The 23204-nt window shown below is 44.3% G+C and overlaps 1 protein-coding gene across 3 annotated transcripts in view; it reads left to right on the top strand.

Moving 5' to 3' along the window:
• Positions 1–23204, top strand: part of XYLB (xylulokinase) — a 75565-nt gene that overhangs the window by 36376 nt on the left and 15985 nt on the right. For all 3 annotated transcript variants that reach the window (XM_025375815.1, XM_025375816.1, XM_025375817.1), the window contains 6 exons: positions 575–690; positions 1543–1658; positions 2346–2419; positions 4695–4791; positions 19008–19066; positions 21073–21160. In XM_025375815.1, the coding sequence (XP_025231600.1) occupies positions 575–690; positions 1543–1658; positions 2346–2419; positions 4695–4791; positions 19008–19066; positions 21073–21160 (550 nt within the window). The remainder of the gene's footprint in view (positions 1–574; positions 691–1542; positions 1659–2345; positions 2420–4694; positions 4792–19007; positions 19067–21072; positions 21161–23204) is intronic.

Below are 23204 nucleotides of genomic sequence, written 5' to 3'. Positions count from 1 at the left end.
ACTCTGATAAGTAGCAGAGATACTGCTGGGACCCAGACCCTGAAGGACCAGGGTCTGGGTCCCTGTATATCAGAGTGTCTGCCAGTTCCAGAAGACAGTGGAGGGAGGGGATGGGGGCGCACATCTTTCTCAGAAAGTCATTGTTCTTTGCTGGATGGGCAGGACCCCTGCCTGCTTCACAGTGGCCAGTCTTAGTGCGTGCAGTGGCAGAGGGTCAGACCTGGGGCCAAACTGCTGTGAGCAGCCCAGATGCATAAGGAAGACATAACCCAGGCCTTCCTACTTCTAGTGGGAAAGTCATGTGGGGAACCAGCCATCACCCAAACCATTATTTAGATGCAGTTGTGGGAAATCAGCACAGAAGATCCATGAAATCTGCATCTGGGGAGCTAACTCCTGGCTCATCTGGTGTGGGAGGGTCAGATGTGGCTCTGAGAAAGTGGCCTTGCATCTGAGGTCTGCAGCGTGAGTAAAGTGACAGGGTTAAGGTGGGTGGAGTACAGCGCGTCGCTGGCAGAGGGCAGTGTGTGTGGGCAAAGCCCAAGGCGCCCCACCTCTGCCCATCTCTCCCCAGGTCAGCCTGGGCACCAGTGACACCCTGTTTCTCTGGCTCCAACAACCCATGCCTGCCCTGGAAGGCCACATCTTCTGCAACCCGGTTGACTCCCAGCACTACATGGCACTCCTGTGGTGAGCCTGGGTGTTGGTTGGCACCATTCCCTGGGTGAGGAGGTGTGGGCAGATCTGGCACCATCTTGAGGACCCTAAGTCCTTCCACTAAGCTCTGGAATGACTCCCTCCACTTTCCCAGGCTCTGCTGGGCAGCTGAGACCGCCAAGGACTCACCGACTCTTGCTGACAGCAGAGCCGGGTGAGGAATAACCCAAGACCCTGAGTCCCTCAAGCCCGGGTTCAAATCCTATCCTCACCACCTATATCCTGTGTGACCTTGGGCAAACTCTGTAGTGTGGCATGTCTGAGCCACACTTTCCTCATGAGATGGGGAGAGCAAGAGCATTTACCGCACGTTGTTGCTGTGACCTGTCCGGCATGTGGTGGACCCTCATAGCGGAAAGGACATCCTGCTTCCCAACAGCTCTCATGGAAGGGACATGCTCTGTGCTCTGACCACAGGCCTTTGGAGACCCGTCCAGAGCTCCTGAGGGAAATGGTTTCTGAGCTCCTAAGCCCTGAGAAGCGCTGGAGAATGTGGCTAGTTAATCTAGCCCACCCTGCCTCATTGTGCCCATGGTAGAATGTGCAGAAACCGGAGCTCCCTGTCTCTACCTGGGGCTCCTCTGTGTCAGCCTCCTGTGTAAACAGCCTAAGATAAGGGCATTTCCGGTGCCTCCCAGGGACGTTCAGCGGCCTGGAATCTGAGGAAGCGCCTCTGATACCTAAGTTTCAGAGCCTGCTGTGCACTGACTAGGGCTTGTGGTCCAGCCTGACCTGCAGTTCCTCTGCCTGGGTCTCTTTACTGAAACTCATGGGTCCAGTGAGCAAGCACTGGCTCCTTCCTCACAGCTATACTCTCTTCGGCAGCTTTAAAAATGGCTCCCTCATGAGAGAGAAGATCCGCGACAAGTCCGCGTCCCGTTCCTGGAGCAAGTTCTCTAAGGCACTGCAGTCCACAGAGATGGGCAACGGTGGAAACCTGGGTAGGCCAGTTGGTGATGCCCAAGCCTGTGAAGGGTCAGCAGCTGCCGGCTGGAGGGGCAGGGCCTGGGGCCCCATGAGCTGGGGGAGTGGAGGGCCGTGGAGAAGTCCAGGGGAGCGCTGTCTGTCTGCACTTCTATTCCACAGATCCTACAAGCTGGTGTGGAACCCTGTGTTCTGAGTGAGGGTGGGCCTGTAAGGCTGTCCTTGGCTTCTGCTCTGAGCAGAAGATCAGACCATAGCTACATCTTCTGTCCCCACCAAGCCCCTGATGACAGCATCAGAGAGGGCAGCCTCTGCCCTGGTATATCCCCGTTCTCAGCCCTCTGCCCCAGGCACGAGGAAAAGTGCCCAGTGTCTCAGAAGGCCTGAGCAGGGAGGGGCTGTGCCTCCCTTGGTCAAACTTGTGTTGGTATTTTAGGATTGACTGGGCAGCTGCTTCCTGTTCAAGGCTGCCAAGTGAGAGCAGGAAGAGTTGTCTCTGAGAAAAGCTGGCTCAGGGCTCCCTGGTTCCCTTCTATCCTGTTGGAGAGAAGAACTGAGAATATTCGCAGGTCTCATCTGGGGGATGAAAGAGAGCCAGGGGACCCGGGGATATGGGGTCATTTTGCCCTGTTCTACGTCTGTTGAGAGGCCGATCTTTTGTTCTTTGACTAATGACAGCTGATGTCTTCCTGGTTTTATGTCAGGTTTTTATTTTGATGTCATGGAGATCACCCCTGAAATTATTGGATGTCATAGGTTTAACGCAGAAAGCCACAAGGTACGTGTGCTGTTGGTATTGGAGTTACACTGGCTCCATTTGTGAGTGTAAAATTTAACAATTGCCCATGAAATTGTGTGACTTTTAGGGACTTCATTCATTCACTCATCCGTTGATACCATACACACTTGTGGTGTGCCAGCGTGCATTCTAGATCCTGGGGAATCTGCAGGACACGGTCCTTTCCCTCAGGGAGGAATGCAGAAACCCTGAGAGTTCTCTTCCAATTTAGCAAATGCTAACACTATCATTGAGTATCACAGAGCTTATTTCCTTGGCGAGTTTTATCCTGTACCCATCAAGAACCCATGGATCTTGAGATCATTCATTTCCTCGTGGTTGAAAGAGCCACTGAGCCCGGGAGGTTCTAACATTTATTGAGCCCATTTGGTGCCAGGCATTGTGCTCATGGTTTTCTGTACCTTCCTCATTTACTTTTCTTTATTTTTTTTATTTTTTTTAATTTTTTTGAGATGGAGTCTCACTCTGTTGCCCAGGCTCGAGTGCAGTGGGACGATCTTGGCTCCCTGCAACCCCCACATCCTGGATTCAAATGATCCTCCTGCCTCAGCCTCCTGAGTAGCTGGGATTACAGACTCAAGCCACCATGCCCAGCTAATTTTTGTATTTTTAGCAGAGAGGGGTTTCTCCATGTTGGCCAGACTGCTCTTGAACTCCTGACCTCAAGTGATACGCCCCCTCCCAAAATGCTGGGCTTATAGGTGTGAGCCACCATGCCTGGCTATCATTTACTTTTCAAAGCAATAGGCACTATTGTTCCTCTTTCTAGATAGAGAGGTTGAGACTCAGAGGCTCAGGCTAAATAATCTGGACAGAGTCACAGGTCATAGGTGGTGGAGGGGGCTCAAATCCAGTCCTCTCTGGCTCTGAAGCTGCTGTTTTCTTTCTCCTCCACAATGTGACCTTTCCCAGGAAGGATTTAGTTGGTTCTTGCTGCTCGAAATTGACATTGCTGTTAGATAGTCACTGGAGAGTCATCACCACATTTTGGGTTGTACCTGAGAGACGTTTCTGACCCCAGTAAATGGGGAGTTTATGTAAGACACTCTGTCTGGAAACTGTAACTGTCCGAGTTGGCATTGGATTCAATGGCAGATGATGGCACTACATGTTGGATTATGAATGGAAAGCTTTGTATAAAGTAGGAAGTTCATTTCAGTCTTCTGATGGAGAATCAGTTTGGTTTCTTTTATTAGAGGGAGAAGTTATGCCTGTTCTTTCATGCATATCAATCCTAGATTTGTCAAGGAGAAAGTAGTGTTCTTCATTCATTCATTCAACCAACAGATATGTATGATTGGTGCCAGGCACCCGGGACACAAAGGAGAACAAGACATCAGTGGCCCTTGATCTCTAGAGCCTGCTGTCTAGGAGGGAGAGGGACAGTAGACGAGTGAATGAGCACGTACATGAATGCAGCAGGTGCTAAGGCTGGGAAGCAGAACAGAGTGCTGCAAGGGAAAGCAGCTGGTGGGTGGGCTGGAGACTTACCCTGGGTGGGGTAATCGGGCCTGGGCCTCTCTGAGAAGGTGGCCTTTAGGTTGAGACCTGAAAGTACTCAGGATCTCACCATGGAAAGAGTAGGATAGACTTCCAGGCAGAGGGAGCAGCTTGGGAACTAGAAGAAGGTTGGTAAGGTTAGAGTATAGCTGTTCGTGAGGGGGATGGCGGCAGGTTCTAGCATTGGTCTCAGGTGCCAGAGAAGCAGGGGTGAGCCTGGGGTTGATTCCCATCAGTGCTAGCTTGAAGGACATGCCACAGGGGTGGGATCTCAGCATAAGCTCGTGGCTGTCACTTATCTAGTATGTACTGCATTTTCCAGGCTCTGTTGTCTAATCTGATCATTGCAACAACCCTAAAAAACAGGCACCACTATTATCTCCGTTTTGTTAAGAAAAAGAATGATAGCAAGACTAATGTAACTTATTAAAGATTGCAGAGCTGAATGGTAGACAGAACTTGAACTCTCAGCTGCCTGAGACTAAATTCTGTAATGTCTCTGACTCTTCAAAGTGACATGCATGTGAGGCTGTGGGCTTGTGTGCTTCAGTAGTGTGTTTGTGTGAGTGTGTGTGACAGGCAAAGATAGTGGTTAAAGAGCCCAGCTATGAGTTTCAAATCTGGGCTATTGTTTAAAAAGATCACACACAGACACACACACTCACACACACAGACACACACACAGACACACACACACACACACGAATGGACAATGAGAGTTCCTTACTCTGTGCCCACCTTTTTCTGGAGACAGGTTGCAGCATTCCCTGGGGATGTGGAGGTTCGAGCACTGATTGAAGGACAATTCATGGCCAAGAGGATTCACGCAGAAGGCTTGGGCTATCGAATCAGTAAGTGAGCCACTGGCAGCATGTGTCCTGGGGTGGGGGCTCAGGGCCAGCTCACACCCGGGGGGCCAGGGCTAGTGGGTCAATGTCTACTAAAGTTTTCTTTCAGGGGGCCTTGTGCAGGAGGAAGGTGGAGCCTGACCTTGGGGATGGGGTGAGAAAGTGTGTCAATTGGCACTTGTAGGCAGGCATAGAATAGCAGGTAGGCTGTTCCTCCTTCTCAGCTGTGTCCACAATAGCCTGACCTTTTGACCAGGACCTGTAGGACCTGGGAAAGGTCTTTCTGTAACCCTAAGCTCCAAGCTGCAGATGAGCTGTCTTGAGCTCTGGACTCCAAAGACATAGGCAGTGCAAGGTCTGGGGACATGAGTGGATCTTGTCCTTCTAGCCTAGCCAGGTTCCATTGCCTGTGGGACACCGTCTGCGTCTTTCAGCTTGGACAGGGAAGAGGGGGATGTAGTATCACTGTCAAAACTCAGAAGACTGATATCTCAGTTCATTTTCTGTTGCCTATAACAGAATACCTGATCCTAGGTAATTTATAAGGAAAAGGAATTTATTTCTTACAATTATGGAGGCTGAGAAGTCCAAGGTTGAGGGATCATATCTGTTGAGGGCTTGCTTGCTAGTAGGGCTCTCTGCAGAGTCCTGAGGAGGTAGAGGGCATCACATGGTGAGGGAGCTGAGTGTGCTAGCTCAAGTCTCCCTTCCTCTTCTCAGAAAGCCACCAGTCCCATTCCCACAATAACCCGTTAATCCGTTAACCTGTTAATCTGTTTACCCATGAATGGATTAATCCACTCATAAAGCCCTCATAACCCAATCTCCTTAAAGGCCCCATCTTTCAATATGTCATATTGGAGATAAAGCTTCAGCATGAGTTTTGGAGGGGACACATATTCAAACCATGGCAACTGGCATGGAGAGGGCAGACCCGGGGCTGGGGGAGCCAAAAGGAGGAGAAAGGGATTTCTGAGAACTTGAGCTGTAGAATAATCAGCTTTAGGGGGTCAGTGAGTTCCCTTTACAGGCGGCATTGAAATGGTCTAGGGGTCTGTAAGGAGGTTGGACTGGCCACCTATAAAGTCCAGGTTTCTAAGATGTATTTGTCCCTCTGGGCTATAGCTGTTGTCACTAGAGAAGAGAGTGAAGCTGCTTTGCTTGAGGGCCTTCCTATGACACTTTATGGACAATCCAAGTTCTATGTAATATATATTTTATACCTTTGAATTGACAGAGTAAAATGATACTATAAAAATACCCATTAGGGAAACCTCCTGGAAAGCCTGTTAGACAGCATCTACTAAAGCTGAATACACGTCTAGTCAGCAATCTCACTTCTAAGTAAAGGCACAACAGGAATTTGTGCATGTGTTTACTAAAGATGTACAGGAGAACATTCATTGCAGCACTATGCTGAATAGCCCCACAGTGGAAGTGGCCCAGTGCCCATTAATAGTAGACAGGAAAAATGCATTGTGGTGCATTTGTACAACAGGATACTACCCACAAATGAAAATGAACCAGCCTCAGTGATATACAATGAAATGAGTGAATCTCACCAAATGTAACACTGAGCAAAAGAAGCCAAACACGGACATACATATGGCAGGGTTCTCTGTACATCCAAGTTCAAAAGCAGATGAAACTACAGGCCAGGCACAGTGGCTCACACCTGTAATCCCAGCATTTTGGGAGGCCGAGGCAGGTAGATCACTTGAGTCCGGGAGTTCGAGACCAGACTGGGCAACATGGTGAAACCTCATCTGTACAAAAAAATACAAAAATTAGCCAGGCGTGGTAGGCCATGCCTGTAGTCCTGGCTACTCAGGAGACTGAGGTGGGAGGATTGCTTAAGCGTAGGAGGTTGAGGCTGCAATGAGCCATGAGACCCTGTCTCAAAAAAAAATTTAAAAGCAGATGAAACTATTTACTGTTGTTGGAAGTTGGGATAATTAGTAGTTGCCCTTCAGAAGGGGCCTGTGAGGTGCTGGTGTTGTTCTGTTTCACGTTCCATGGGTGTGTTTAGTGTGTAAAAATTTATGAAGATTATAGGCTTATGATGTGTGCATTTTTCAGGATGTGTGTTCTAGGTCAATACAATATTTTAAAATATGTAAAATTACCACCATGAGCATTCCGAATGCCCTCATCCCACCACCCTAAGTGTAAAAAGACATTTCCCAAAGGTCTGCAAAGACTTCCAAGTTCCCTGAAAATGAGACTGGGTGAGCAGGGCAGGGATGGTGCTGGAGTTGGTGGAGTGCCTGGCAGGGGTCCTCTGGCTCTCAGAAGGGGAGCCCAGGGAAGGGAACAGCCCAGCATACAGGGAGAAGCAGTTAGGTAGAAGGCCCCCATGGGCTCAGGAGGAGCTGATGGGATTGTGGCATTATTCCCAGCCTCTAAAGCATTTCTTGTGCAAAACAGCATAGAGTTACTTATCCTCTTAGCAAGCTTAAATGCAGAATCAGACCTGTCTTGCCGCTCTGCTGAGTGATCACTGAAATAGACATACTTGGAACCAACAGAGGTTGCACACACGCGAGGACTCATTCTCCAGGCCGCCATGTGGACTGGCCAGCTCTAGTTTTCATTCTTGCCCAGTCATCATCTCATTTGGTTTTAATAGTGTCTAAGGGGAATAAAGAGGCACTTTGAATAAAAATGATTATTGTGATACTAACAGCTGCCAGCATTTGTTGGGCACTGAGTTTGTGCCTGGCCCAGTTCCTTAGCAATTAATCTGTTTTTTTTTTTATTTTTGAGATGGAGTCTTGCTCTGTCACCCAGGCTGGAGTGCAGTGGTGCGATATCTGCTCGCTGCAAGCTCCACCTCCCAGGTTCACGCCATTCTCCTGCCTCAGCCTCCCGAGTAGCTGGGACTACAGGGGCCCGCCACCACAACCGGCTAATTTTTTGTATGTTTTAGTAGAGACGGGGTTTCGCTGTGTTAGCCAGGATGGTCTCCATCTCCTGACCTTGTGATCCGCCCACCTTGACCTTCCAAAGTGCTGGGATTACAGGCGTGAAACACAGCACCTGGCCAGCAATTAATCTTTATTAACAACAGTACCTCTGAAGTAGGTACTGATATGATTCCCACTTCACAACCAAGGAAACCAAATCTTGCAGTGGTTAAATAACTTGGTCAGGACTGGCAGAGCTGGGATCTCAACCAAGCCATTCTGGCTCCAGATGCTGGATTCTCAACCACTGGCTGAACCTGCTTTTTTTAAGGAACAATTGCCCTCTTGATGTTTATAGACACCATCAGGCATGATAGACACCATCTGGGCAGGGCTAATAAGCCATAGTTTTCAGCTTGTATTTCAGTGTGTTTCATGTTGTTTAGGTTGATAGTAAAAACAGTCAAACCTTGTAGCAAGTTTGAGAAATAAAGAAAAGAAAATGGGCCTAGTGCTCACACCTGTAATCCCAGCACTTTGGGAGGTGGAGGTGGGAGGATCACTTGAGCCCAGGAGTTTGAGATCAGCAACAGAGAGACCCTATCTTTACAAATAATAGTAATTATAAATATCCCAGCGTAGTGGCATATGCTTGTGGTCCCAGCTACTGGGGGTGGGGTGGCAGGGGGTGGCAGGAGGCCGGGGGGATCGCTGGAGACTGGGAGGTCAAGGCTGCAATGAGCTGTGATTGTGTCACTGCACTCTAGCCTGGGTGACAGAGCGAGACCATGTCTCAAAAAAATGAAGGAAAATGACTCATAATCCCATCCCCTCTCTCCAACCACTGGTACCATTTAGGGACATTTTCTCCCAGTCTCCTCTATGAGCTTATTTCCATACAGCCATAGTTTTGTTCCTTTGTACCTTATATGCAAAGGGTGTATACAAGAACCAAAGTTTGTCAAAAGTCATCTTTGTGGTGCTGCGCATGATGGCCAGGTTACTTCTCCTGCATTTGGGCACTGAAGGTGTTCTTGTTTTTTTGTTTGTTTTCTTTTGTTTTTTTGGAGACAGGATTTCACTGTTGCCCAGGTTGGAGTGCAGTGGCGCGATCTCGGCTCACTACAACCTCCGCCTCAGGTTCAAGTGATCCTCCTGCCTCAATCTCCCGAGTAACTGGGACTACAGGTGTGCACTACCACGCCCAGCTAGTTTTGTATTTTCAGTAGAGATGGGGTTTCACCATGTTGGCCAGGCTGGTCTCGAACTCCTGACCTCAAATGATCCACCCACCTCTGCCTCCCAAATTGCTGGGACTACAAGCATAAGCCACTGTACCTGGCCATTGTTCTTGGTTTTCCAACATGGAATCACACTAGAACATCTTCCATAGCTTGAATTGTTTCCCCAGGAGGATGGTGTTCCAGCGATGAAGCTGAGAGAAGCTAAGAGGTGGGGGCTGAATGTCTTCTCCTGGACAGAGCCAAGGGGCTGGATGGAAAGCAGCAGGGTCTTAAAACAACTATTTGTTTTAAAATACACACCGAATGGATGTCTTTTTATCATAAAAGATTCATGCAAAACAGAAATATGGAATAAGAAGCAAATGGCCCCTTCATATGCCTCTCAGACTCCTTTCCTTCCTTCCAGACTGTGATTTCCTTCCTGTGAATCATGCGGCATTGCCAATATTGAAGAAGTTTTGATTTACAAAAATGGCAGTTTCATATGGTTCAACCTGATACATGTGTGTATGTGTATATATATATTTAACAGAAATGCTATTATATTCTATGTGTTATTCTGAGACTTGCTTTCCATAACAGTATGTACAGGTCTACCTTTATGTTTTCTAATGACTGGCATGAGGTTTGCTAAATTATTTTACGGCCCTAGTTGAAGGACATTAAGATTATTTCTTGTTTTGTTTTGTTTTTGTTTTTGTTCTTGTTTTGAGACAGTGTCTCACTCTGTTGCCCAGACTGGAGTGCAGTGGCACAATCTCAGCTCACTGCAACCTTCGCCTCCCGGGTTCAAGCGATTCTTGTGCCTCAGCCACCTGAGTACCTGGGATTACAGGTGTGCGCCATACCACCTGGCTAATTTTTGTATTTTTGTAGATATGGGGTTTTGCCATGTTGCCCAGGCTGGTCTCAAACTCTTGACCTCAAGTGATCCACTCATCTTGGCCTCACAAAGTGCTGGGATTGTAATTTCCACTTTCACCATCTCATTCTATGTCCTGTACCCTTGTCCCTAGTTCATTCTTGTTTGTGTATTTTTTTTTCCCTTGAGCATGTTAGCTAAAGGTTTGTATATTTTATTAAGCAATGTTAATATTTTGTTTTGTGCTCCCTTTTATTAATTTCTACTTTTACCTTTTTAAATGCCTTCCTTCTACTTTATGAATATTTTTCTTTTTCTGTATTTTTAAGTTGAAATCTTAGCTCATTTATTCCCATTCTGTATTAACTTCTAATTTGTGCATTTCAGAAGGCTATATGTTAACTTTATTTATGTAACGTATCTTTCATTTCTAAAAAGATAGTAATTTTCATCTTTTTATGCACCAATGAGTGAACTGGCCCCTTGTCCTTTTGGTATATCTTCCATCATTCCTTGAGCATTTCCATAACTTCTAGCATAAAAGAAGTTTCAGGCTCGTCTTGTTTTTTCCTTGGATCAGCCCTGTAATCTTCCATTTATCCAAGGAGCCCTGACTCCTTTGAGTGGGGAGAGATGTTTGGATGTTGTCTCTGGATGCTCATTGCTAGTGGGATGATGCTGTTCCCAGCCACTTTCAGTGGACTGAGTTGGGAAATAGTAGGATATATATATATTAGGATATATATGTATGTAGATATATACATATACATATATAGATGTATATGTATATTCTGGAGGGGTCAGAAGAATCAACTTTGTCACTGTTAGGATAAGATATAAATATGGGAAGGAAGAAAGCCAGAATGAACCCCATGGTGTTGGACTGGAAGGGGAGTATATAGTGTATAGAGTATATATAGTGTATAGTGCATATATAGTGTACATATATATGTATAGATGTATATGTATAAATCTACATACATATATATCCTAATATATATATATCCTAATATTTCCCAGCTCAGCCCACTGAAAGGGGCTGGGAACAGCATCATATATATAAGTCTGTATCTATACACACATTTACCTTTCTATTTATCTGTCTATCTACTTCTCCATGTGTTGAAAAACATGAGTTCAACCCTATACACTCCACTTCCAGTCCAACACCATGGGGTTCATTCTGGCTGTCTTCCTTCCCACATTTGTATCTTATCCTAACAGTGACAAAGTTGATTCTTCTGACCCCTCCAGATTGCTGCCTCCTTGACATGCAGGCCCCATTTTGGCTTCTCTGCTTACCTTTACCTGTGTTGTCTCTGTGGCCTCTCTCCAGCAGCCTCTTGGATCTGCCCCCACTCTGGTTATGTACTTACATGTGGCCCTTGAGCCACTTCTGTTTGCCTGTCTAATGGCTTTTTAGGGAAGGAAGAAAAAAAAGAAAGGTAGGAAGGTAGGCAGGCAATAAATATTTTTAAAGGGAAGAGTCCATTTACATTTAATGTAATTATTGAAATGATTGGATTTAATCCAATCCATCCATTTATTTTTTTTATTTTTATTTTTTTCAATCCATCCATGTACAAAATGGATTACATATCAATTTTGCTTTTTCTTTTCTTTTGTTCTATATGTTCTTTTTTCTTCCTTATTCTTTTCCTGTCTTATTTTTGGATTAACTGAGCAATGTTTAGTATTCCATTTTATCTCCTCTGTTGGCTTTTTAAGCTATACACTTTTTAATTGATTTTTAAATTGAAATCTTTAACTTGAAAAGTCTGGTTTGCACTAATATTATACTCTTGAATTTTTTACCAACATGCTTGCACTACAAAAACAGCTAAAGAAGTTTTCTGGGCTAAGGGGAAAATCATACCAGATGGAAAGTCAGAGCTTCAGGAAGGAATGTAGACATCTATAAGAAGTGGATTCTCTTAAGTTTTACTTTTTCTGAAAATGTATTTATTTTACTTCATATTCAAATAATATTTTCTGTTGTGGAATTCTAGATTGGCACTTTTTACTTTCACCACTTTGAAAATGTCGTTCCATCGTTTTCTAGCCTTCTAATGTTTCAGATGAGAAATTAGCTGTCATTCTTAGTGTTGTTCCCCTGAATGTAATGGGGTTTTCTTCTCTGGCTGATTTAAAATTTTTCTATTAATCTTTGATTTTCAGCAGTTTGATTATGATATACCTAAGTAAGGGTTTTTAAATTATTATTATTTTGTGTGTATCCTCTTTGTGATTCATTGAGCTTGTTGGATCTGTGGGTTAATCTGTTTCATCAATTTTGGAAAATTCTTAGCCATTATTTCTTCAAATATTTATTTTTCCCTATTTCCTCTTTCCTTTCCTCTGGACTTCAGTTACACATTTGCTGTTGTCCCTTAGGACTTTGACTCTCTGTTCTTTTTTTTCTTTTTTTCTCTCTCTCCCTGCTTCAGTTGGACAATTTCATTTTTTGTTTTGTTTTGTTATGTTTTGTTTTTTTGAGACGGAGTCTTGCTTTGTTGCCAGGCTGGAGTGCAGTGGCATGATCTCGGCTCACTGCAACCTCCACCTACCGGGCTCAAGTAATTCTCCTGCCTCAGCCTCCTGAGTTGCTGGAACTACAGGCAAGCACCACCACATTCGGCTAATTTTTTGTATTTTCAGTAGAGATGGGGTTTCACCATGTTAGGCAGGCTGGTCTCAAACTCCTGACCTCAGGTGATCCACCTGCCTCGGCCTCTCAAAGTGCTGGGATTACAGGCATGAGCCACTGTGCCTGGCCTTCAGAGGGACGATTTCTATCACACCTCTTTTTATTCATGTTTCTGCTGTATTCAGTCTGCTATTAAGTCCATCTAACAAACTCATTTTGGATATTATATTTTTTGTATTTCTAGAATTTCCATTTCATTCTTTTATATTTTCTTATTTGTCTGCTGAAATTTTTCGTATTTTAACCATTTTGTTCATCTTTTCCTCTGACTTTATATCATATTTATAATTATTATAAAGCTCCTATCTGCTAATTCTTCTGAGAGTCTGCTTCTATTTACCATTTTACTCCCATTTCCTGCTTCTTAAAATGCTATTTAATTTTGGTTGAATGCTGTACGTTGTGTTTAAAAGTACACTGTTGACTAAAGTGGCTAATTTTTAACCCTTTTACTTTTGAGATAATTGTAGATTCACATGCAGTTGTTAAATAAATAGCTAATGTTTACCTGCAGAGAAAGCTTGCCCTTCTATCAGGAAGTGAGGGTGAGGTGGTGGTCTTTTTTGTTTAATCAGGGGTTGGATCAGTACTAGTTAGTTTTAGTTCACCAGTCGTTGCAGTGTTTTGGGATCAGGATCAGCAGGATCAGGCCCCTCCCTCCATCAAGTCTTTGGTACCTAACCACTGAGATTACAGAACTCTTTCTGTGTTTTCCAGCTCTTCCCCCACTTCCACATCACTGCTTCCATAGTAGTTCATTGGAGACAATTGGTAGGTGGGGAGGACTAGTTCTATATTGGAGACTCTTCCAGATTTCAGTCCTCCATACCAGCCCAAATGTAGTTGCTTTTCTTTTCTAGCAAAGTTTATCTGCCTATAGAGTCTTACCTCTTCATGTTTTCCATGCTGCAGGTATGAATCAGCACTTAAGGGCTCATCTCATTCTGGAATTTATTTTATTTAGATTTCTTGAATTTATACTTTTTTGATAACTTCAAACAAAAATATGATGCTCTGGTTGTTGTTGTTTACTCCATTCTGTCGTTGTTGCAGCACATGTGTGTCCTTTCTTGACCATTATCATCTTAGCCCAAAGTGGATCTATATGTATTTTGTTAGATTAAGGTTTGTTATTATTATTATTATTTTGCTATTTATTTTTATTTATTTATTTTAAAATGGAGTTTCGCTTGCTCTGTGGCCCAGGCTGGAGTGCAGTGGTGCATTCTTGGCTCACTGCAACCTCTGCCTCCTGGGTTTAAGCGATTCTTCTGCCTCAGCCTCCTGAGTAGCTGATTACAGGTGCCCACCACTACACCTGGCTAATTTTTGTATTTTTAGTAAAGACGGGGTTTCACCATATTGGCCAGGCTGGTCTGGAACTCCTGACCTCAGGTGGTCTTCCTGCCTCAGCCTCCCGAACTGCTAGGATTACAGGCGTGAGCCACTGTGCCCAGCCTATTATATTTTTTGGAGACAAAGTCTGGCTTTATCAGGCAAGAATACACCCAGGCTGGAGTACAATGGTGTAATCACGGCTTACTGCAGCCTTGACTTCCTGGGCTCAAGCAATCCTCCCACTTCAACCTCCTGAGTAGCTGGGACCACAGGCATACACCACCGTGCCTGGCTAATTTTTGTATTTTTTGTAGGGACAGGGTCTTACTTTGTTGTCCAGGTTGGTCTCAAATTCCTGAGCTCAAGCAATCCTCCTCCTGCCTTGGCCTACTGAAGTGCTAGGATTACAGGCATAAGCCACTATGCTCAGTTTATTGTGAAAAATATCATGTATACGGTAGAGTATATGTATCTTACAGCTAATTATAAAACATATTAATAAACATCTGATGATCAGCACTCGGGTTAAGAAATAGAACATCAGCCAGGCGCAGTTGCTTACACCTGTAATCCCAGCACTTTGGGATGCCAAGGCAGACGGATCACTTGAGGTCAGGAGTTCGAGACCAGCCTGGCCAACATGGTGAAACCCCATCTTTACTAAAAACACAAAAATTAGCCGGGCATGGTGGCGGACATTTATAACCTACTTGGGAGGCTGAAATAGGAGAATCACTTGAACCCAGGAGGCGGAGGTTGCAGTAAGCCAAGATTACCCCATTGCACTCCAGCCTGGGTGACAGAGCGAGACTTTGTCTCAGAAAAAAAAAAAAGAAAAAATGAAAAAGAAAAAAAAAAAAGAAAAAATGAAAAAGAAAAAAAAAAAAAGAAAAAATGAAAAAGAAAAAAAAAAAGAAATAGAACATTGCTAGAACCTTAGAATCTTGCTGTGCTCCTCTTCCACTATATCCTCATCTTCCCCTCATCCCTGCAGAGATCATTTCTTTCCAGATTTTTGTATTATCATTTCCCTGGAATTCTTTATGGTTTTGCCAGCTGTGTATGCATTCCTTTAAATACATTGTGGTTTTTTGCCCTTTCTGAACTTCATAATATATGGAATTATACTACACGTGTTGTGACTTGCTGCTTTAGCTCAATGTCATGTTTATGAATTCATCCATGTTAACATGCATAGATAGCTATTAGCTATTAATTTTCATTGCACTCTGATATTCCATCACATGATTATACAACCATTTATCCATTTGCTATGGCCTGACCGTGTCTCCCCAAATTCACATGTTGAAAACTTAATCCCCAAGGTGACAGTGTTGGGAGATGGGCCTGGTGGAAGGTGTTTAGGTCATGAGGGCTCTTAGGTATTAATGCCACTATAAAGGTGCTTTCAGGAGTGAGTTCACCGTTTTCTGCTTTTCAGCCTTGTGAGGACATAGCATTCTGGGGATTCTGCTAAACATTCTACAATACATGGGATGATCCCTCACAAAAAGAATTATCCAACCCAAAATAAGCAGGATTTTATTCTGGTTAGAAGAGGAATCCAGCCTTTTTCTGTGATGAGTGGAGCTACTTTCCATGTTTGTCTCCATGCCTGCTGCTCAGTGTCATTTCAAGTTCCTCTTCACTCGGTGCCCCCAGCACCCTCCCCAGCTGGTAGCCCACTTTCACTAATGAGCAATCCTTTACTTTAGCTTGGGGACAAATACTGCTGCTGCGTCTGCTGCTGTGTGTGAGGGAGTGGAGGGAAGGAGCTTGAGAGCCCTGCTGTCATGAAGTCGGTCATGTACTCTCAGCAGCAGTTTATGAGGGTTCTTCTTTCCCATATCCCCACCAACACTTCACAGCAACAACCTTCAAATCTGTTGCCAGTCTGATGGGTGCAAACTGGTATCTCAGTGTCAGTTTAATTTGTGTTTTCTTAACTAATGATGATTTTGTTTTGTTTCATTTTGTTTTGAGATGGAGTTTCACTCTTTTTAGGCAGGTTGGAGTGCGATGGCACGATCTCAGCTCACTGCAACCTCCACCTCCCGGTTCAAGTGATTCTCCTGTCTCAGCCTCCTGAATAACTGGGATTACAGGCACACGCCACCACACCCAGCTAATTTTGTATTTTTAGTAGAGACAGGATTTTACCATGTTGACCAGGCTGATCTCAAACTCCTGACCTCAGGTGATCCACCTGCCTCGGCCTTCCAAAGTGCTGGGATTACAGGCGTGAGCCACCATGCCCAGCCAATTAATAGTGATTTTGAGCAGCTCTTTGTAACTGGTTTCTTTCTCTGAATTGGCTATGTACATCCTTTCCCATTTTTCTATTTGATTTCCTATCTTTATCTTACTGATTTGCAGGAGTTTACTGTATACTTTGAATGTTAGGTTGTTGACAGTTTTTTGTTGCAGGTATCTCTCATTTGTCTGTTGCTTATTTATAGTGTCAGCAGTTTAACAGAATTTTGATTAAATTCATCAATTTTTCATCTTACATTTTATGCTTTTGAGGTATTGTTTAAGATATTTTCCCCCTACTCCAGTATCATAGAAGTACTGTTTTATGTTTCTCCTGTTGATGTTACAATTTTACCTTCCACATTTAGGACTTTGATCCATCTGGAGTCGTTGCGAATGGTGTAACTTGGGATCCAGTTTAATTTTTTCCACATGTTGGTCCAGTTTTCCAAACACTGTCTACTAAGTGGTCTGTTTTATCCCATTACTTGTAGTGCCCCCTTTATCATTTATCCAGTTCCTGTATATACATGGGTCTTTCTTTGTACTCCCTTTCATTCTTTTTTTTCCTTTTTTGGAGACAAGGTCTCACTTTGCTGCCCAGGCTGGAGTGTAGCAGCGCGGTCTCAGCTCACTGCAACCTCCACCTCCTGGGCTCAAGTGTTCCTCCCGCCTCAGCATCCCGAGTAGCTAGGACTACAGACACGTGCTACCATGCCTGGCTAATTTTAAAATATTTTTTGTAGAGACAGGGTCTTGCCATGTTGCCCAGGCTGGTCTCAAACTCCTGAGCTCAAGCGATCTGCCTGCCTTGGCCTCCCAAAGTGCTGGGATTACAGGCGTGAGCCCCGGCGCCCAACCTACACTCCTGTTTCTACTTCATGGGTTTATTGGGTCTTGTTCTTGAGGCAGAAAACCTGTTGTATTATTGTGGCTTTGTAGTATGTTTGCATTAGTTGGCTAGGGCTGCCATAAGAATGTGCCACAGAATGGGTGGCTTCAGCAACAGAAATTAATTTTCTCACAATTCTGGAGGCTAAATGTCTGCGATCAAGGTGTCGGCAGGGTTGATTTCTTCTTAGGCCTCTTTCCTTAGTTTGTAGATGGCCATCTTCTTCCTGTGTCTCCTCCTGTGTGTCCCTGTGTCTTCATTTTCTCTTCTCATAAGGACATCAGTCCTACTGGATTAGGGCCCACCCCTAATGACTTCATTTTTATCTTAATTACCTCTTTAAAGAGGTAATGTCTGTCTTTATCTTTATCTTCAAATACACTCACATTCTGAGATACTGGGGTTTAGGACTTCCACATATAAATTTAGGGTAGACACATTTCAGCCCATAATAATGTTTTAATATGTAGTATAGCAATTATCCCCTCCTTGCTTTTCTTTTTAAAATATTGTCTGAGCTGTTTATAGGTTTTCATTTTTCCATACATATTTTATAAGAAATTGGTCTAGTTCCTTAAAAGAGTCCAGTTGGAATTTTTATTTAGGTTGAATAGAATGTATACATTAATTGGAAAAGATTGACATGTTTATAATGTTAATTCATATTCATTCAAGATCATGGAATATCTTTTAATTTATTTAGATTTTTTTTTTGTACTTTAACAACAATTTCAACTTTTTCTTCATAGAGACTTTTGAATTCTTTGTTAAGGTATTCCCTTATATGTAAGGCTACCTTACATTTCTGGTTGCTGTTGTGAATGATAATTTATTTTCTATCACGTTTGCTAGTTGATTATTATTAGAAATGCCATTGATTATTAGAAGTTGATTTTGTATCTGGCAAACTTATTAAACTCTTGTTAGTTTTATTAGTTTGCTTATTCTTTATTTTTTCCAAGTAGATGGACTATTGCCTGCAAATGACAGTTTTCTTTTCCTTTCTTTCAATACTTAAACATTTTAGTTGCTTTTGTTATCTTGTGGCATTGACTGGTAGGTCTGTGTTAAACAGCAGACTGGATACTGTGAATCTTTGTTTTGTTTGTAGTTGTATTCGTTATCTATTGCCATGTAACAAATTATCTCAAAATTTAGCAGCTTAAAACAGTAATAAATGTTTACTCTCTTATACAATTTCTTTGGGTCAAGAATTTGGTTTCAGCATAGTTGGGTGATTCTGATTGAGGATATCTCCTGAGGTTGCAGTCACAATGTCATCTGGGGCTGCAGTCATCTGAAGGCTTGACTGAGGCTGGAAGATCTGCCTCCCTGCTGGCTCACTTGCATGACTGTTGGCAGGAGGCCTCAGTCCACTCCCATGTAGATCTCTCCCTAGGGCTGATTGAGTGTCTTCAGGATGTGGCACTTAGCTTCCCCCAAAGTTAGTGATCCAACAGAGCGTGATCTGTGTCAGAGCGAGATAGAAGCCTCAATGTCTGTTATCATCTAGTCTTGGACTTCACACTCCATCATTTACACAAGGTTCTGTTGGGTATACATGTCAGCCCTATTGAATGTGAGAGGGGACTACTTGAAGGTGTGAATATCAGGAGGGAGGGATTATGTGGGGGCCATTTTGGAATCTGGCTGGTACACTATCCTGAAAGAAAGTGCTTCTAAATCTCTGTTAAGAATGACATTTGTTATAAGTTGTGGATATATGACTTTTATCTTTAAAGAAGTTACCTTCTGCTCCTGTTTTGTTGAGATATTTAAAACAAAAAAAATTATTAAAGACAGTTAAGGTGAGTGGGGCAGCAACCTCACAAGCAAATGAATGTGACAGGCCTGCATGCACAGAGCCACCTTTGGATCTCTACCAGATTCCTGTGTGATAAGCGGGAGGCATTGGCCCATCATGAACCCTCTGTAGCTGAAGAACTCTGCACAAACAGCCCTTTCTGCCTTGGGAGAACTGGCATAGCTATTTCACTTTTTTTATTTTCCCTTGCAGTGTCCAAGACAAAGATTTTGGCCACAGGAGGAGCATCTCACAATAGAGACATCTTACAGGTAAGTGTTGGTAGTGGGACTTACACCATGCCTCTCCCATGTCTGTTACTTTTTTTTTTTTGTGTGCCAAATTTTTATTTGCCTACATGCACAGTACACTAAGAAAACTGAAGAGTAAATATACATTCTGATGCATGCTTTTCTTTTCTCTTTTCTTTTTTTTTTATATTATATTTTATGTTCTAGGGTACATGTGCACAACATGCAGGTTTGTTACATATGTATACATGTGCCATGTTGGTGTGCTGCACCCATTAACTCGTCATTTACATTAGGTATATCTCCTAATGCTATCCCTCCCCCCTCCCCTACCCCACAACAGGCCCCAGTGTGTGATGTTCCCCTTCCTGTGTCCAAGTGATCTCATTGTTCAGTTCCCACCTATGAGTGAGAACATGCGGTGTTTGTTTTTCTGTTCGTGTGATAGTTTGCTGAGAATGATGGTTTCCAGCTGCATCCATGTCCCTACAAAGGACACGAACTCATCCTTTTTTATGACTGCGTAGTATTCCATGGTGTATATGTGCCACATTTTCTTATGTCTGCTACTTCTAAGAGCCAGAGACTCAACAGGAAGTACAGTCTCCATTCCCACTCCTGCAGGAATGGGGAGTTCTTAGCTCACACTCTCCAGGAAGCAGCTCTGTTGCCTTACAGCTCACACTGTGAGTGGGATCTGTCTCACATGCAGGTGAATTCTACGGCTGTGTACAATCTGCTGTCTGACACCAGCATGTCCTCTAGAGTCACATGGAAAGTGCCTGTTCTTCCACATGGCAAACCTTCTCACATCTAATGCCAGTGTTCTTGTCTTCCTCAAGGCCTCTGCCTTCCAATTTAACCATCGCCGATTCTCCAACTAGTCCTGTTGTAACACAGTTGCCAGACTGTTACTGTCCTTCTGGTCCTTCATTATGCCAGAAACATATGACCAAAAGTAGAATCAACCTGCAGATGTCTGACTCTCAGACTGTCACCTGTGGGTCTGTCAGATCCTGTTATGGGGACACTGTGCATTTTTGGGTGTAGCCTGGGGCTGCCTTAACTGTTAGAGTAATTGTATTAGCTGTTCACTTGTGATTACCTATCTTAGGTAAGATTTTCTAGAAACAAAGCCTGAAATGGGAATTCTTCTATAAGCAGTTTGTTGAGAGAGTACTCCCAGGAAGAAGGAAGTGTGGGACTCAGGGTAGTGCAGAGGAAGAAGGATAAGTGAGGATATGGTCTTGTCTGGAGTCTACTTCCCCTCCATCCTGGTGGGGAGACAGGACTCTAGAACATGAATTATACCACAGAACTGGTTTTACCTTGTGACAAAGGGCCAACAGGACACCTTAGGGAGGGTGAGTAAATTTCCTGTGAGTGGTGGCCTATGCTAAGCCAAGGTCAGCTTTCTTGAGGAAGTAGTGCTGCAAGCCATTAGTAGCCAGTACTCACAGCAGCTGGGGCGGGATGCACAACGGTCCAGTGAGGGGGATCTGTGTAGGCATCAGTGGCATCTACTACAATATCCCTGGTCAACTAAGACCTCCCGCAAGTTTTTTCCATGTGAACTCCTCTTAGTACAGGTCCTCCATTTGAAATGTGTGCAATTTATTTTTGAACCTAAATGGGAAACTTCGCCACTATCCCCTTGAAACATGCCCTTGTTAGTTTGGGTTTGTTTGGGCTTGTTAATATTAGTCTAATACTCAGCTGTCTCCAGCCCTAGTTCAGTGCCATTTGCTAAGCATACTTCCTAAATCTTCTGCTGTCTTTGGTGAAATGGCTAAAAAGTACAGGGACAGCCTGGGGAGCTGTGGCCCTCCACTAGGGACTTTCCCCAGGTCATCCTGACTATTATCACCAGGGTAGCATGACCAAGCGTACTCCTATTAAGGCAGTCGAAGTGGAATGGAAGGCGTCAGAAGACATATGAGGGAGAGAGCTTGGAAAGTGCATCCCACAACATCTGTGTTCCCTCTGAGGAGTGGCTCACCACAGTAGAACCTCTGTGTCCTTTTCAGGTGCTTGCAGATGTGTTTGGTGCCCCGGTGTATGTTATAGACACTGCCAACTCAGCCTGTGTGGGTTCTGCATACCGAGCTTTTCATGGTAGGTCGATGGAGGGAGACAGCTGTCTCTGGAAGTGGCCAGGACATGGGGTGGGCTGAGGAGGGTGGAAATGGGAGAGTGAGGTGTTCCCAGTCTTTGGGGACATTGGAGTCTTGGGGACTTCAGCTTCATTTTTCTAGCACCCAGCAGGTGAGAACCAGCCCATACTCTCTTTTCCTTTATTCTTTGCTTAAATTGGGGAAAAAAGGCTGGGTCCTAACTGAATGAAGTCTGGTCAGAGTTAAGGTCAGCACAGGGACACGGGAAAAGAACACAGGGCATGGTTGAGGGCATGAGTCTGGACAGCTAGAGAGCAGGAGAGGTGGACAAAGTCCAGAGCCGTCTTTTCAGCAAGAACAAAAGTTGAAACAAAGGGGAAGACTTCAGGCCCAAGCAGTCCAGGACCCTGGACAGCGCCATGGAGCCCTGTTGCCCTGATGGAGGCCTCGTTGAAACTCTGGGCATTAAGGGAAGCTCCCTGATCTAGGCGAGTTCTGGCGGGAGTAGCACATACCCGCAAGGGCATTCGTCCTTCAAGTTGGATCAATTTGCCCTGCCTCCTGCCTGTTCAGGGAGCTCCTGTAGCAGCCCAAGTGGTTCTATTCTTTTCATGTTCTTAACTTTTTAACATACTTATTTCAGCTTATATTTTTCTTTTCTTTTCTTTTTCTTTTTCTTTTTTTTTTTTTTTTTTTTTGAGACAGAGTCTTGCTCTGTTACCCAGGCTGGAGTGCAGTGGCTTAATCTCCGCTCACTCCAAGCTCCATCTCCTGGGTTCACACCATTCTCCTGCCTCAGCCTCCCGAGTAGCTGGGACTACAGGCACCCGCCACCATGCCCAGCTAATTTTTTGTATTTAATAGAGGAGAGGTTTCACCGTGTTAGCCAGGATGGTCTCAATCTCCTGACTTTGTGATCCGCCCTTGGCCTCCCAAAGTACTGGGATTACAGGTGTGAGCCACCACACCCGGCCTAAGCTTATATTTTTCTATCAACGTTGAGAATTAATCAGGCAACATATCCTTCTGTTAATTAACCTTGGCGGGGTGTGGTGGCTCATGCCTGTAATCCCAGCACTTTGGGAGACCAAGGCAGGTGGATCACAAGGTCAGGAGTTCGAGACCAGCCTGGCTAGTATGGTGAAACCACGTCTCTACTAAAAATACAAAAATTAGCTGGGCGTAGTGGCACACGACTGTAGTCCCAGCTACTCAGGAGGCTGAGGCAGGAGAATTGCTTGAACCTGGGAGGCAGAGGTTGCAGTGAGCCGAGACTGCACCATTGCACTCCAGCCTGGGTGACAAAGCGAGACTCCATCTCAAAAAAAAAAATAATAATTAACCACTTACCCTTTTATTCTCTCCCCACCCCATCTACCTCACCCCGCCTCATGCCACATCCTATATCAAGATCACTTGGGAATTTATTTCCAGATTCTTATATTAAGTACATTTAACATCATATTGGCTTTTATTCACACTTACCCATGAGTCTGCCTGCCTTTTTTTGTTCGTTCGTTCGTTCGTTTGTTCCTTCCTTCCTTCCCTCCTTCTTTCCTTCCTTCCTTCCTTCCTTCCTTCCTTCCTTCCTTCCTTCCTTCCTTCCTTCCTTCCTTCCTCTGTTTCTTACTTTTTCTTTTTTTTTAAACTTCCTGACATTTCAGTCAGGCGCAGTGGCTCACACCTATAATCCCAGCACTTTGGGAGGCCAAGATGGGCAGATTATAAGGTCAGGAGATCGAGATCATCCTGGCCAACAGGGTGAAACCCCATCTCTACTAAAATACAAAAAAAAAAAAAAAAATTAGCTGGGCATGGTGGCACATGCCTGTAGTCCCAGCTACTCGGGAGGCTGAGGCAAGGGAATAGCTTGAACCCAGGAAGGAGAGGCTGTAGTGAGCTGTTGCAGTGAGCCAAGATCACGCCACTGCACTCCGGCCTGGCGACAGAGCAAGACTCCGTCTCAAAAAAAAAAAAAAAAGAAACAAACAAACAAAAAACTTCTTCTTTCTCCTTTATTTCTATGCTGAGGTTTTGTTTTGTTT

The sequence above is a fragment of the Theropithecus gelada genome, chromosome 2 (assembly GCF_003255815.1).
Source record: "Theropithecus gelada isolate Dixy chromosome 2, Tgel_1.0, whole genome shotgun sequence".
NCBI classification, from domain to species: Eukaryota; Metazoa; Chordata; class Mammalia; order Primates; family Cercopithecidae; genus Theropithecus; species Theropithecus gelada.
This window is presented reverse-complemented; position numbering and strand designations above follow the sequence as displayed.